General features: G+C 36.3%; 1 protein-coding gene across 1 annotated transcript in view; it reads right to left on the bottom strand.

Moving 5' to 3' along the window:
* The window catches only part of AASDHPPT (aminoadipate-semialdehyde dehydrogenase-phosphopantetheinyl transferase), a 33526-nt gene extending 16615 nt beyond the window's left edge, over positions 1–16911 (bottom strand). Inside the window, exons 1-2 of the mRNA XM_026100221.2 lie at positions 16625–16911; positions 15246–15471 (exon numbers count right to left, since the gene is read on the bottom strand). Coding sequence (XP_025956006.1) covers positions 15246–15471; positions 16625–16768 — 370 coding nt within the window. The 5' untranslated portion in view covers positions 16769–16911. The remainder of the gene's footprint in view (positions 1–15245; positions 15472–16624) is intronic.
* Positions 16912–16932: the final 21 nt, after the last annotated feature.

Consider the following 16932-nt stretch of genomic DNA (forward strand, 5'->3'; position numbering starts at 1 on the left):
AGCTTCATTACAAAGCAATCTACACATTTAAATTAATCCTCTCATTATTTTAAAACAAATTAACAAAATATATGCAGCAAAAATGCTTGTCTTACAGGCATAATGTAATTTTCTTCTAGAAAGCAGCAAAGGAAATTAAGGACTTTAAAAGAGTGTTTAGAAAAATAGGAAAGTTAGGTTTAATTTCACCTATGCTGTAAGAAACCATATACTGTAGAAGGTGAGAAAAATGATCAATCCAGGATTAATTTATTCAAAGTTATCTTTTTCCTTAAATTGGCCAAAAAATGTTAATTTAAATATAGGAACTCTCTCTGTTAAGATTAGCTTTCTGCCGTTGACAAAAAAATTAAATCTTACTTTTGAGAACACTGCAATTCATTAATTCATTAATAATCCAAAGGCTAGTTTCAAAGTAATTAAATTGCATCGTTAAAAATAAAGAGAGTTTTAGTTATTCCTGTATGCATATTTTAGAGCTAGTAGTTATTTTCGATATTTCATTATATACAGTATAGTTTCTAGAGCTGATCATTAGACAAATAATGAAAGACAAGCTATTGGTTACTCACCTTGGAGCAGGGCCCTTCACTGAACAACTAATTTTCTAGCCTGTTGGTAACTAAGACCTAACTATTTTCCCTTCTTTGGGTTTTTCTTTTCTTTTTTTTTTTCCTTTCCCTTGAGAGAAGTCTATAAAAAAGTGCTAAACATATCTGCTAATCTCAAAGCCTACTCTGTAAAATTTAGGTGAAGTTAACAAAACATGCCCCAATATTTTGATTATCTTTGTGAATCCACAGTATCTTCTATATGGAAAACATTAAGACCAAGTAACAGAATTAGAAAGAAATTAGAACATAAGCTGGAACTTTGATAACACCTTCCTTGAGGGAAAAAAAGGCATGACAAAGTAGTATTTACATGGGTTATTGTCCAGACATAAGAAATTATTCCTAAAAGTACCTTTAAAAAGTTTCAGAGGATCCTCCCTCACACAAGATTATGAAAAGATTAGCGTGCAAAGTGTTCACTGTAGAAATCACATAACATGAAGAACACACATTCTCATGAACGTGTCAGATTTCGGCTGTGACAATCTTTACCTTTTGACTTTTGCTAACAAAGTAAAAATGTGACTTTAGTATCTGTATTTCACCATGCTGTGATTTCTTCTCCTTTATAAGATGATATCAATGCTCTAAAAGTAATCTGGCTGCAGTGCACATGTATATACTTATGCATGTAAAATTCTGATTTTCTTAAATTCTAAGAAAACTCTCTTTACAAAAGATCTATGAACTGGAACAGCACAATACAGAAGAACTGACAATAAATTTCAAAAATAGACCCTCTGAAGGAACAATGTTTTAACTGTAATGCACACATGTAATACAAATAATTTCAGGATTTATGCCTTCATGGATTCAATGAATAATAAGGCCAGGTTCTCACTCGGACTTAATGTACCTGTAATACTGTTCCTTATTTAACTTAAAGAAGTAGAGAAAAAAGATTTCTTTAGGATATGCTTATGCAGGGTGTAGAAAACTGCACATCTGATCTGGCTGTACTTCTAAACATCCACATGGTAACAAGCTGCAGAGCAGAAGCCAGACAGCTGGGTTTACACAGCAGTAAGCTCTACCTAATACAGTTCAACACTGCTTTCCCATAGTTCAGGCTTAAATCAAATAAATAAATAAATAAATAGTGAGCTGCAATATTAGTTGAAGATGCAATTATGTGGAAAAACTTCACCAAAATGCTCAAAACTGCTTTTCAAATATTTCTTTTTGCAAGCCATATTTACAGCTGCTCAAAAATCCAAATTTAGATTCTGATTCCAACAAATCCAGTATACTTAATCTTTTCTAACTCAATGGACAAGTGCAGTTCTTTTCCTATAATATACACTATGCACTTCAGAAAAGATATTTATGTATGTAAATCACTTATTTAAATTGCTGAGCCTCAGGAAATTGCATGATATTTATTTGATTGTTCAGGCATTTAACTAGGGATCATCACTGAAACAGGATAAACTCTATTTTGTGATTTTAGGCATAGGTAAGAGAGATGAGACAAATTTTCATACGAGATTTGAAAAATAAGTGGGATTAGAAGCAGAGAAAAACAGGAAGCTTGCTCCACAGATGGCTAGTGATTAGTGGTAAAACATATTTACCCCATCAACTACTAAAACTCCACGAATGACAAGACACTCACCTTTTGCCATTTCCTCTAAGACAAGAAAAGTAATGGTGGCAGGAGTAGAGCTGTGAAAATGCTGGACAAGGTTTCTTAAAAAAAAAGGGGGGGGGGAAATGCTGATTTAAATCCTATGGGGAATTCAGAGTGTGGATTTCAGCAGATACAAAACCGAGCCTGTGGCACAAAAGCTACTTAGATGGCACCGGAGTGGGAGGAGGGGGGATGAGATTTTAGAACTAAAAATGAAACCAGACTTGCCTGAATCAAAGGGAATGATGAAACAAGATAAAACTGTAATTTAGAGTCCTCTCACTCTGAAATTCATCCCACCAGTTACTGGAAAAGTTGTCAAAAATCTAACAATTTAAACTTTAGAACTATTTCCAAGGGCAGGCATGCATACTTCTGACTCATCTTTGCCACTTGATTTCCTAACTTACAATTAATATGCTGTCCAAACATTTACATGACTTACTTTTTAAGATAAATTTTGAAATAAAAAAACTTCAATTTTCTTTTTAATATTCAAGCAGAATAATATTTTCCTCTCTCATTTATATTTTGTAGATATTTTCATAATTTGCTCCTTTTCTCACCTTTACACAAACTGTTGCACATTTTTTTCTTTTTCGTATTCACTCATAATAGAAAAATGTTTCCAGAATTTTTAATCTATTTTGTAAACTCTGTACTTGAAAAATTATGCTTTTTGTTACAGAGCATATCATCATCTAAATATTGAAGTATTTTTTGTTTTTACATTAAACTTCTTACTGGAAGGGAGAGATTCTACAAGAAATCTCTAGTAAACTTAACCAAAACTTATTGTAACTTCTTTTCATAATATCCAATCAAACGACAAAGCTATTTGAACAATTTACTCAAATATCTGACTGTCTAAAGGAATACAAAGATATACATTCAATCGTACTAGAACAAAACGGACTGGATGGTTTAGCTCTTTGATGTACCAACGCAAACGCTTTTCCCCTAGAACATGCGTAGCTCTGCTGCCTTCCCATAACACTCTTTAACCTGCTTCTTAAGGAAGAGTAACCAAGAGAGGGAGGTACAGACCGATGTCTCTGATCTGTTCATCCACTTGGTGTCAAAATTTGGAAGATTCATACAATCCCAGCCTGAGCCCAGTCAGTTCTTAGGCAGGTATGATTACTAATGTTGATCCAATCAAAGAATAAAGATGGATATAACAGAATACTCAAAATGCAGCTAATTAATTTGTTAAATCTGCAAAAAAAGAAAATCCCAAGTACCCCCCTGCACATATACACATAGCTTATTTGGTAGTGAGACATGCCTCTGTTAAGAACTGCCTGGGCAGTAAGTAAGCAAATGTAGTAAGGAAACTTAACTTTTGTAGTAGATTTTTAAAAAATGGAAATAGGACAGAGAATTTTTGAAAAATTACTTGAAGGTTATATTTTTAAGGATTTAATATGCTTTAAATTTTATTACCATGGCACACACACGTGTGTGTGTGTGTGCATGCGCACATACATAAAATAAACTGATTGTTTTCACAACTGTGCTAATTTTTCATTTAGTTTCCTCTGTGAATTACTCTGGATTCAAATCTGCAGCATTGTGTGGCCAGGGAAGGAGACTTAAGTGTCTGTAGACTAAAGAAAAAACAATGAATATATATCCTGGTCTCAAGGATAAAACCTCTAGCTTCTCTTGTGAGCATCAAGCCAAAACATTCTTTCATATTCCAACTAATGTTATCCTTGTCTGTTAACAATTCAGAATCTTTAGTGGTACTGCATTTTCCCTGTAGGACAGCAGAAACTCAGAGCAGCCATGAAAGACTGATTTTAAATAGCTATAGGAGAGAGTAAAGAACAAGAAAACATGCTTTATTCCCTAGTCCTATTTGATAAAATGCTTTAAAAATAGTAGTTAAATGCAAGGTTTTTTTCTACTTGATAAAAAAAGCCCAGCAAGCTGTATTTATAGGAAAATAAAAGACAACCAGATTTAAGGTCTATGTAAACTATGATGCTACCAAGAGGGAAGAATACTATCCATAGAACTAATAGAGAAATCCTCAGACTGGTCTTTTATGTTTACACTACAAGAACCACCAGGTCAATCATAAACTAGTTTAGGTACTACAATGTACACTTATAAGGGCAGTAATTAAAATTTGAGTCTCATTGTGTCCGAAGTTATTAAAACAGTGACACACCTCCCCCAAAACACTGAGAAGATTAGATGACTGGCTTTCCTCAATTCAGTTTACATTCTTCAAATTACCTGGTTTTGGTCAGATAACTAGCTTATATCATGGTCTATATTCAAAACTATGGAAGATGGAGGTTAAAAGCTACTATTGTCAGCTCACTGACCATTTAATCCCTGGGAAAAAAAAGAAGGAAAAAAATACATGAACAGAATTTAGTGTCTTAACTGCCTTCAACTACATGAAAGGAACAGATCAGTCACCAAGAACTAACATCTAATCAAGACACATCAGTTCACTTTCAGGTGGCAAGTGGGCCCAATGACAATGTGAAGTGTACTGGCTAGCAAAATGAGTGACTGAAGTATGAAGGGGTCAACGCCCTCAATGCGAAATATAACCTACCTATAAATCCTGCAAACTAATCAACTGTACAGGAGAAATACCTTATGAGTCATTAAGGGCCAGCAACCCTTTTGGTGTCAGATGCAACCCACATTTGACATGTTTTGTTATCTCTAAAGAAAATCAGTGCAAATTGATACAGGAAAAACATTCCTTCTGCAACAGATGCTCACGTTCTAGTTGTTTATTAATACAAACTAATCCTTATACAGATGTTTAGAAACTTTCAACATAGGACAAATAACTAGCTAGATAAGTGACAAACTCAGAAAAAACAGACAGAAAATTAACAAACCATGGCTTTTAAATCTATTAGCTCGCACAGCTTTAGTGTGAATTGGAAATTGTACTTGCATTCTGTGACCCCTCCACTTCCTGCCATTATCCTGCAATTCTCCCAGTGATATGTATGTTAAACATCCATTCTTGTCTTGCAGCTACTGATGATATGTTTTATCTTCATGTACCTCAGCAAAGCAGCATTAACTTTAGAAAAGGTTAGAAACCTTGAGGTTGCCTCCTTTGAATCACTCAACTTTTCCCAGATTGTAAAAAAGACATAAATTGATAATGTTTAATTTTTCATCTGTATCAACTGCTAAATCCTTACATTATCAGAGAAACTGTTGAGGTTTCAACAGTAATGCTCAGGTCTAACAGCGGTAATCGATCTTTAAGTCAGCTGACCTGACAGCCAATGTTAAAACGAAAGTAAGGAATCCTAACAGATTAAGTAGTTCTACCTCCAAAACAACACTGGAGCAATAGCAATTTTGACACAGATGTTGCCCAGCTGAAAAACTAAAGGCAAGTCACAAGCTGTTAACTTGATACAATATCACATCTGATTCCCCATAAATTCACAGACAGGTAGTGTATTGTAGGTATAAGTTTTTGTCATTAGTTCTTAACATAAAAATTTAAAAATGCCAAGTCGTCTAAGATTTCAGTTGCAGTCCAACATATTTCTACATGTTCTTTCTATGCCAAATAGATATCCGTAATATATACTTGCTGAAGAGCTTGCTGACATAATCGTACCTGAGCGCAAATGCATAGTTTTAGTTTGCTTTCAAGTAGAGAAAAGCAAACTAGTTAAAACACAGGTCTTCATTCCATCAAATAAATCAGGAACCCAACCTTCTTTTCATAAAATTTATCACTAAATAATAACAGCAAAAAAAAAAAAAAAGCAATAACAGGAAGCCCTTAACTTGTCTACATAAGAAGCTGAACCTTTTACTTGCTTAAGCTTTCTCCAAGCGCTTGTATGACTATTACTCACAGAGCTCCAGGTAGCCATAGTATTTCAGCAAAAAGGCAAATTATCCCATGAAAACTGCATTCTAATCAATTTTCCATTGAAGGAAAAGGTATCAAACACTTAAAGCAATCTTCCCATTTTTTTCAGAATGGAGAGTGCTCTGCTGGCTTTCAAAATTTATAAGTTCCTATGAGCATCATACTAAAAAAAACCAATCCCCCTCAAAGTCTAAATAAACCCAAAAGTAATCTTTTGTTTTTTATAAAGATATTATAGTTATGACAGGCGAGGACACAACTACAGATGAAAAAAATGTGAAATAACCTGAGATTTCTTTAAGTGGGGGTTGCTAGCAATCATATTTGCCTGTGTTACACTACAGTAGAACTGCCATGTAATGAGAATGTCTCAAACATTTTATTACTTCTGATGATATAGTGTACTATGGGGCCCTTCTACACATGCAGAAAGATTACACAGGCTGAACACTTTGCCAGTTACATTTGGCTTGAAAATGAGCATTTTAAAGAAAAGCTACCACTTAACAGCATTTCCTATTCCCAGAAAACAGCAAAGCAAGATCTAACACATCTCAGAAAAACACTGCCATGAGAACTACCATCCAATGCCCAAACCAGATTACTTCCTAACCCATCAATAAAGAAAAATGAAATTAACTCTCACACTATACAATATATGCAGTGTTGCTGTGAGATAGAAATTCCACCAAGATGGGGATGACACTGAGTTTTATATCTCCATTGAGTCAGACATACCGTTAAACAGCATCATTTCAAAGATAGCTCTAAAGCTTGCTACTGAACCAAAAATTATTGGGATGATGCTAGCATGAAGGGGTAGGTACTTTGGTGAAAGTATGACTGCTGGGAGAGAATCCTATCTCCAGAAAACTAGTATCACTACAGAACTTGGGGATGCTCTGAGTTCTGCTTGGTACTTGGTATAAAAATGCTATGTTGGTGGGAAAAAAAAGAAAAAAAAAAAAAAAAAAAAAGAGGGGGAAAAGCCCATTCCCGGTACCTAAGTCATCTTCCATGTGAATTTGACTACATGATTCACACTTCCTAACACCTCTTTGATCTGACTACTGCATTTTTTTTTTCCTTACGAAGCTCTGCGACCTTAGCACAAGCTGACTCCGATTGAGCTGGTTCATACGAAAGAGTCCAATAAAAGACTGCTGCTCTAAATTCAAACTTCTGGTCCTCACATCAAGAGACAGACTCTAGGACTATGTCCTTTTACCTCATGACGTTCTACTGCCATAGCAAAACCGCTAAATGGAGCTCCTTGTGACGGCAGAATTCAGAACATTGCCTGTCCCAGAATATGAATCCCACAGTCAGATGGCATAAAAACGTCCATTATCCTTTTTACATTTAGAACAGCCCCACTTCCATGTACACACCCTCCTTTCCCCTCTCCTCTTTCAAAATGAAGTCTGAAAGAAAATGTGAGATGACAGGGAGAAGTACTATTGTTTTAAACTTCGGAAGCAAGTTCTCCTACGCTAAAGGAAAAGTAACCATGCAAGGACCTGCTTAAAAAAATAACTTTCAAAGACATTTGTTTGGCTTGCCACCAGCTGAAAGACTGTTTGGCCCACTTGACAGCCGAAAATTAGCATGTTTTGTTTGGCCTTCCCACAAAAAAGAGACAGCAATCAACTAGTCATTCAGCACGTTGACTCCCCCCCCCCCGCCCCCAGCATCCGTCCCCAGCCCCAAATACACAGATCGATGAGTGTATGCACAGGTCCGGACCAGCCCCCACAGGGCCTGCCTCTTACCCAGGCAGCAGGCTGCACAAGGAAAGATGGGAAATGAAGATAAAAGTATCATAAGGTGAGAGCATGGCCCAGCACTGAAAAACTGATGAACTTTCCAGAATGGTTATCACTAACACAAGGGAAAATAGAACCCAGCGGGGTAATACTCTTGTAGACACTATCTCCAAGTGTTCGCTTTTTAAAATTAAATTGTTTTTTGCTAGGAAAAAAAAAATCACTGTATTTCATACTACAACAAGTAATTTCAATTGACAGATCTGAAAAATATACAGAGCAAATAATTTCATTTATGCATTACAAAATTGGATATTCTACCTAATGGGCTGGATGCCTAGAACGTACAGTACCAACTTGATATATGGCAAGACAAGAGTAGACAAATACAATACAAATAGGAAATATTTCTCGGTCCTAAACTTTCGTGAAAACCTGTCCTGAGAGCAACAACCTGCCATTTTTACTAAGGCACTATTACAATATTTGCCTTGTTAAAAATCAAAATTTCCTTTCAAAAGGAAATATGTCAGGGGAATCAGCTGAAGCTGGGTTTTTTTTTTTTCATGTTTCTGAGGAAAGATGTTAAATATTTATGGTATGTTTTTACTACTTCACAAGTCAGCCTAAAAATATGAAAGTCTGTCTCTAAGACATTGTCTCCCAACTTTTAAATTGATAAACCAGTGCTCTGAACTGTAATCCTTGCACAGAAAACATCCAAAGGAAGCTTTTGACAACACAGAATAAAGACAGCTTCTCTATTTTCAAACTTTTGCAACAAATATAAAGCTGTAGAGTTGAAGCCAGTGTTACCAAAAAACCCTAAAAAAATCAAACTACTAATACATACAAAATAATTACTTAACCTTGGTCCTCCTCTTATATCCCTCTGCTAGACTTTCTTAATTAGGAAAGCCAAAGATGACTATTATTAGTGTGGGTGAGGGAAAATAATTCCTAAGCGTTGTTACCAAAAAAAAAAAAAAAAAAAAAAAAAAAGTTTTATTCAATTCTCTGTAGCTTCTCATTTTGCATTTATAGCTTAATTAAGGAATAAATTGTGATTATTACAAATTCAGCCTATGGAAGGAAACCTAATAACCTAGACAAGCATCCTTATAATTTCTTTGTTCTACCTCTTACTTTTCCTAAAAAGTGTTTTAACTTTGTTTTCTTAATTATTAATCTCTCATTTTAAACATATCCTTTCTCCACAAGTTCCTTTTCACTATTCTATATTTTTACAATAATTTTCCATTTTAATCCAAGTGCTTGCGTTGTCCTTCAAAAAAAAAAACATCATAAAGAGGGACTCAGATAGGCCTTTTAGAAGGAAATAATTTCTTCTCAAAGAAAACATGTGATCAGGATATTCAGTTTTCTTTTCACATTTGGTTAAATAAACCCTTTATCAAACATTAGTGCTTAGTCTTTTGCTATAATGTGAAAGGGTTTTTTTGTTTGTTTTTCAAACGTGATATAATTCCAGGTTAAAGTAGTGTTAGACATGTGAATAAGTAAAGCAGAGTGATAAATACTGCAATACGTTTTCAGTATGTGCATGTTTAAGATGGCTGCTTCTTCCCACCCTCAAATAGAACAAGAACAAAGAAATTCCTCCCTGTTTACTCACTGGAAGGCATATAACCGGTACGATTCTTTAGTTCAAAAGGATATTAGTTAGCTGTTCTAACACCACTATTGTAAATCTAAAATTGATCTGTTCTCCTATTTACAAATTCTAATTTCCTTAATCAATGAAAAGTAACACAACCCAAATCATTAGTTAATTTCTTCAGGCCAACCAATGCATCGGTATATCTATACTTGTAACATAAGTTAATAATTTCGCACTTGTTTCTTTTAGCAAAAGATTAGATGCCAATTGCTGCAACAAGAGTCACTGAAATACAACAATGAAACCTAAAACAATTGAAACCTTGCTTAAGGTAAAGTTAAGACATTGTGAGAAAGTTGAGAGTATTCTGAAGAACAATCTGCTTTGACATTTCTTCCTAAATCAAGAAATCTCTATGGCAAAAACTGAAAAGCATTAATTAAAAAAGAATTACAAGTTCAAAAACTTGAACATAGTTGCTAAATAAAGGATTCATGCCATACAGCTTAACTAGGATGTAGGTGTGCTTAACTGCTTTACTCTGAACTTAGGCTGTGATTGCCAAAAAAGAAAAAAACTTTATAAAGTTTGGAACTGGCTGGAGAGAGCTGTCCTCCACTAACCAGGCTGAAGTATGGTATTTTCCTTCTTCATATGGGATTTAGATATTCTGATTCATGTGGGACATACATCATTTAAAAATTTGTATCCTGTCATTGGGTTATGATGAAATATAGAGGAAAAAAAAACCCAAAAAACCAGAAACATGAGTTAAGTTCTGGGTACCTTTATTTTCAATCCAGAGGTGTCAGGGAAAAATAGTTTCAAACAATTAGTTAATCCCACCTAGTAGCTTAGTTAGTTAAAAAAGCATTTGGGGAGGTATTTTTTGATCAAATTAAATTTCTGTAAAGTTCACATACAGAAAAACTACCATTCATGTCTTTTAGTAAGCTAAGCTAACATAAACCTGAAAGATTCATGAGAAAAGCTAATTTCCCGGCTTGTCAGATACCCAACTCTGGAATTATATTGAGATTACAGATTTCAGGATTAAAGAATTACACAATAGGTAAGAAAGATGGCAGACTGAGTACGAAAGATTAGAAATGAACTGTTAATTTATCTACCTTTGTAATTCCATCTAAGCTAAAATACTGCGTTACTGTTAGGAAGTTCACCAGTACAGCAGGAAGGCTCTAGAACTTAAGATCTAATTTTCCATAATACTCAGCACAATCTTTTTTATCTTATTATTTCTTAAATCTCTGCAAATGAGTCACATTACAGGGTTTAAGTGACTGGTAAATCAACATCCTCCACACTACTTAAATTGAGGTGACACTTGTTGCAAAAGGTCTTGCTGCTAGGTTAAAAAGCAAATATGTGTCACAAGCTAACTTTTCCATGCAAGTTAGTACTACTGTGAGAATCCTTCTCATTTCTCTTGTCAAAGGGTTAAAATAATTTCACATGTATTACCTCTCTTGCAAAATAATGTCTGCAATTCCTTCCATCCATTAACAGATTTACAAAATAGTATGTCTTCTCAGAAATAATTTAAGAGTTCATCTCAAACTAGCCCTTGACCTCAGTGACTCTTCAAGCGTGATTTAAATCAAAATAATCTATGTAAGAAAATTAAACATTTTATCAGTCTAGAATAGATGAAGCTATCACAACAATAACCTGATGGATAACTAAAAAAAAAAATCCAAGTAACAGTAACATACAATACCTAACGAAGAGATCTTTCTGTTCCGCTATCATTACATTATTGTTTTAGTTCAGTATCTGAATAGAAGCAAAAAGGTGATAAAACTGTTGCATACCTCTGGAACTTTTGCAGAGCTGTCTGTCTGCATTGTTAATAATAGCTTCTTGTGTGGCCTGCTTTCACCTTCTAAAAAGGCTACTTCTTGCAGTAGTTTTGTTTTTCAGATTTTAATAATGCAGCAAAAGTAATATGGAAAACAGGCTTCTTATTGGACATAAGTAAAACAAAAATAGTACAGATTAAGAAGTGATATGTGTGCACTAGATCTCCTTGTGCATACACTTGCTCACAATTTAATAACATTTTACAAGACTTGCAGTTGCATGATGCTTTCGACAAAATATATGATCCGAGTACACAAGACTAGTTGAACAACAAAGGAATGTAAGAATTAGAATATTGAAGACCATGTTCAAGATTCTGTTGGATAGCATCACAGTATAATAATGAAGTACTTTGTATTTAAATACACATATAGTGTTTAAAAAATACTGTAATAAACTCTGTTTATATTGAACTCTTTGTCCTTGCAACTATTCTAGAGAAAGAGATTAGAATGGATTTATGCAAACCTCTACTTTTCAAACTACGATACATGAAACAATTGCAGAGCAACAGCACCACTCAGTGGAACTTTCATAAAAAGCAATACTTGTAAAGGCAAAGTTATCATATATTAATAGCACAGCAGTAATAACAGCTCCAGGCAATTCTAGTATGATAAAACTTTTTCAGAAAAAAAATTAATGCAGAAAAAACTGCTAGTAGTAGTTCATAATACAGAAACTGTATAGAGACTGTAAGTTCAAAAAAAGACTAAATTCAATTTCTATTCTTAATATTGCTTATTAACTGGATTACTTTTCCACATACAATTATTATATTTTCATTATTATTGCATGTCTTTTCCAAAATTACAAATTATTTTTTCAAAAAGGAAGCAGTAGAGCCATAAACAAAAAATGTTTGAAGTTTGAAAGATGGTATTTTTTGATCTGTACCATAATGGCATCTAACTACATTAGAATTCACAAACATTTGTATAAAGGAGTTATGTAATGTGGACAAAAAATGCAACAGGTGCTGACACACTTACAACAAGCTTATTTCTTACCTATATAATGGCAAGCATTAAAATTCCTTCCTCTGGTTAGCAAAAGATGAAAAAGATATGCTGTATACAAGCTATTGACAGCTAAATTATGTCAGAAGGATAGACTATGCTAACTACAGAACTTTATGAATTGGAAATGAAACTGAGAAATTCTGGAATTACATTTTTCATCCTGTGCACTTCTCTGTATATACTGAGAACCTTGCCACCATGAATGCAGATTGTGGATGCAATGCCTTGCCCTAATAGCCCTATTTTCTGTTAACATATTCTTTGGTCTCTGTGAAAAGGGAAGAGGCAGAGGTGGGTAAAGTAGCATTAGAAAGGACTCACGTTCAGGAATCCTAGCAGCCTGTATCTGTCACTGGCCTGTTTTAGACTGGTCATCTGGATACATACTTTCACAGTATTGCTTCACTATAGAAGCCTCAATTTAATTCTATCACTCAGTCTTTGGAGTCATTAACATCTCCAGGATAATCATCATTATTTTTCTATGGGTGAAAACACTGAAGTCAGTTTGTCACAGATGTGAAAGCTCTATTTTGTCTCATCAGCTCATATTCCCAAATTAAATCCACATAGCTGCTGAGTGCAACTGTTCACAGGGTGATCTGGCATCATTTCCTCTATGGTTAGAGTTCATGACTGCTGCCATCAACAATTCTAGGAAATGCTGTCAGAAGCCTCCCTTGCTAGTCAAGAACTTAGTATTTGAATGTTGCATCTTTGCTTTCATAAGCTAAAAAATGAGTTCGGTTTCACCTCTTTTCCTATGGTTGAGATTAAACTTTCCTTGATGCCAAAATCTCCTTCGAACAGCTTCATATTGTTATTCAGAAACCCTAGGACACCTAACCAGAGAGTGATGCGACTGTAGCAGAAAGGCAACCAAAACATCATTGTTAAGATGAATACAAAATATTTTTTCCTAAGTTTAGCCTGCTAAAGTAGACATAACGAAAGACTAAGTAACAATATGTAGTGACTGTGTGACTCTGGTTCCAAACCTCTTAGGACATCAAGGATTAGACACCAAAGGAAGAATACACTCAGTTACAAGGTAAAAGAACCTCAAGTTGTTCTGAAACTGCCTGCAGAGTGAGCAACAGATCAATGTATATTGGGTCATCCACTATTTCAGTGTTTTAATGTGAGGGTAACAAGAGAGGAATAAGGGAGAAATCAGGATAAAATACAAAAGAAAGGAAGTGGTGGAGATGAGTTATTATTTTTTTTTAAGACAGATAATACTGCAGTTAACATAAAATATTTTTTTCTAATGACTGAAGAAGAACTAAGAAAATATTCTCTTACAAGATGAATGCATTGTATTTCAAAATGGGGAAATATTTCAAATACGTTTCAAAAGATAAATGTAAAATTAAACCTCTGCTCTTCACAGTTGTTTGCTGCTCTCAGAAGGAAACTGTTTAATGAGTTTCCTAAGAGTAGGTAGCTGAACTTCAGTACTGTGTGTATTTAAAATGCCAATTATTTTCTGCAGCTGCATAAAAGCCAGCAGAGGATGTATATACTACTCATGAACATGTACAACTGACTCAACTTTTCAGTTCCCAAGGAATAAAAGTTTAAAATCCAAACAGGAATGTTTTGCCCTTCAGTATCTAACTATCTCCTGAAACAGGAAAGCTTTTTAAAATGAATTAGGGAGCCCTCCATACTGCTGACTGAGCCTACATGTTTCCAAGCTGCAGAGTCTTTCTACTGGAGTGAGTACACCACATGTTGACCACCACTTTACACTTAGGTCTACAGAAGATGGAAGTGAGTCATAAAGAACTTAGTTCTGGATTGTAGCAAAGTTTCTGTGCATCATAGCTAAATAGGCCAATGCAAAAATGTAACACTGTAATAATTGTTTAAAAAAAAAGTATAACAAGATGAGAAAGTCATCCAGCTAGGGTTTCCTTTTGAGTCTTTATCTTATTACATAAAAACATTTTGTAGCACAAAATACAGGACAAACTGAAGATTGTGAAGAGATTTTCTGAGAACATATCTGTTACTGTCCTGTCTGCTTAAACATTTGATGAAGATTCTCAAAAACTATTTGTAAAAAAATCTAGTAAACTGCAAATCCCAGTATGTTTCTCCTTTAATCCAGTCATGCATCAATGAATATTTGTGAACAAAAATAATGTTCATAAAACTGTATTTAGAATACTTCTTACTACCATTCTAATCTACTATTGAAATTCACTAATATAATCAGGTTAGCTTTAATTTCATACAAATAAATAAGCCAACAACTAATGTCTGTGAAGTTTAGTCTTTTACCACTGGGCACCTCTAATGCTTTTCAGCTGTTGGGGATCTCCTCTCACTGAAGACTATTGCACAAGCATAGCGTACCTCTGATTCCAGTTTGCTACAGTGCTGGGCCTGGTGCTGACACACACTGCCCACATTGACGGGATGAAGAAAAAAGATTCAAAGTCAGAGGCTATAAAGTTCCCATAGGGATGAATTCCACTGTCCCTAGATGTAAAGCTGTCCCTGCTTTTACCTGTCTTAACAGGTAAGCAAACACGTAGTTAAAATATCTGCAGATGCCAGCCTTGCCAGTTTCATAGAAAGATTCATGACCTTACTTTTCCATGGTTCTGATTTTCTAAATTGCAAATATATCCATATTTGACATCACAGAAAACCGCAAATATACATTGAAAAGTCTGTATGGCAATAAAAGCAAATATACAATGTATTCGTATGATCTATTCCAGTAGCACTAAATTACCAGGACACAGATTGGCTCTTTGGGAAATTTTAAAGTGTTCTGCACTTAAACACTACATAATTTGCTTTGGTAATAGTATTACCTGGTACACTAGTCTTCATAATATCAATGCCAACTTGAAGTTCTGGCTCAGCTGCAAGAACTGCATAATCCCCTTGATGAGAGACATTGAAGTTGTAGTTTGAATAGGTACTGGATATGTTATTTGCCAGGAAAGGTTTTCCTTTTGATGTCCTCTGCAAGCGTATTTCATTCCATGGTATATGCAACTTTTCTGCAATTAGTTTCCTTATCAGCAGACGACCAGCCTATGGAATAAAAGGGATTCATAAAGAACCATTATGCTACGGACAAAGAAATATTTGTAGTTGCTAGAAAACCACCTGCCTAAAAATTGTTAGCTGTTATTATTGCCAAGACAAAGTAGGACTATATTTAAGTAAATGCTTTAGATTTCTCTCTTTTATAAAAGTTATCATCAAGTAAAACTAACTAAAACCCAAAACAGTTTACCGGACCTGATTACATTTGTAATCACTACTAGCAACAGATTCAGCACAAGACCCAATGAAAAAAAAAGTCTCAGCCTACAAGAGCCATAAAAAGTAGTTCCCTTCCCCATCTTATTCATTCACCTAGGATACTTTATGGCACAGTAGTCCAACATCAAATATTTTTTACACTATACTGAACAGTAAAACTCCCCTAAGAGCTTTTCAGTAACTCAGTTACTTTGATGCTAGACAAAATACTGAAGAATAGCTAAAAATGATGAACAACAGTTAACAAACTTATTAGCAGAAACCAGTATTACTACCACATTGTTATGTAAGACTTAAAACCTGCATTAATTATGCAAAATGTGCTGGATGAATCAGCATTGCTCTCTTACACCTTACGTTACTCTGGGATAATCTAGAGTACGTTGCTTCCGTGTCGTAATTTCACACCACAAAACTGACAAGTCTTTCAGGACAACCACCAACAGCAGATCACAAACATCTCTCTTCCCCCAAGTTAGTGGAAACTAGAACAAGTAACGCTGTCAGTGTAGTGCATTTACTGCCCTGAAACGCTCCCGCAAGGCCTTTTTTTTTTTTTTTTTTTTTTGGGGGGGGGGGGGGGTCAGCAATTTGGACAGTCTGAATCAGTGGCTGGACGAGCGCGCCCCGGACGCCGCTACCCAGCCGGGGCAACGCCTCACAGCGTGACGAGGGGCAGCTTCCATAGGGGCCTCGGGAGGCTCGTTAACGGAGCCACCTCGGCGCAGAGGGGCGGGGGGGTGCCAGGCCCCCAGCACCGCTTCGGGCACGCCCACACCGGGCGGGAAGGGCGAGCGCCGCTCTAGCCAACCCGGTCCTCCACGCCTCGCTTCCCGCCTGCGGTGAGCGCTCCCGCCCCCGACGGGAGGGGAGGGGAGGCTCCGCCAGCGGCCCGCGCGGCCCCCCCGCCGGCAGGTACCAAGGCGGCTTTGGCATCGCGGGCAAAGACAAACTGGCCGATGCGGTCCTTCTCCTCGGGCTGCACCAGGCGCGCCGCCAGCAGCCACTCCTCGCGGCGGGGGCGCCAGGCGGCGCAGGGGAAGGCCCAGCGCACGCTCCCCATGGGCCGCTCCTCAGGCAGCGTCGGGCGCTGCCCAGGCGCCTTCCGACGGCAGCGGCATGTTGGCACCGCTGAGCTACTGGCGCGCGCTCATCGCCGCCCTCTCCCGGCGCGGCCGTGACCCGCTCGCTCGCACCCCTCCGGCTTGGTGTGAGCCGCCTCTCGAA

The sequence above is a fragment of the Dromaius novaehollandiae genome, chromosome 1 (assembly GCF_036370855.1).
Source record: "Dromaius novaehollandiae isolate bDroNov1 chromosome 1, bDroNov1.hap1, whole genome shotgun sequence".
In the NCBI taxonomy this organism is placed as follows: Eukaryota; Metazoa; Chordata; class Aves; order Casuariiformes; family Dromaiidae; genus Dromaius; species Dromaius novaehollandiae.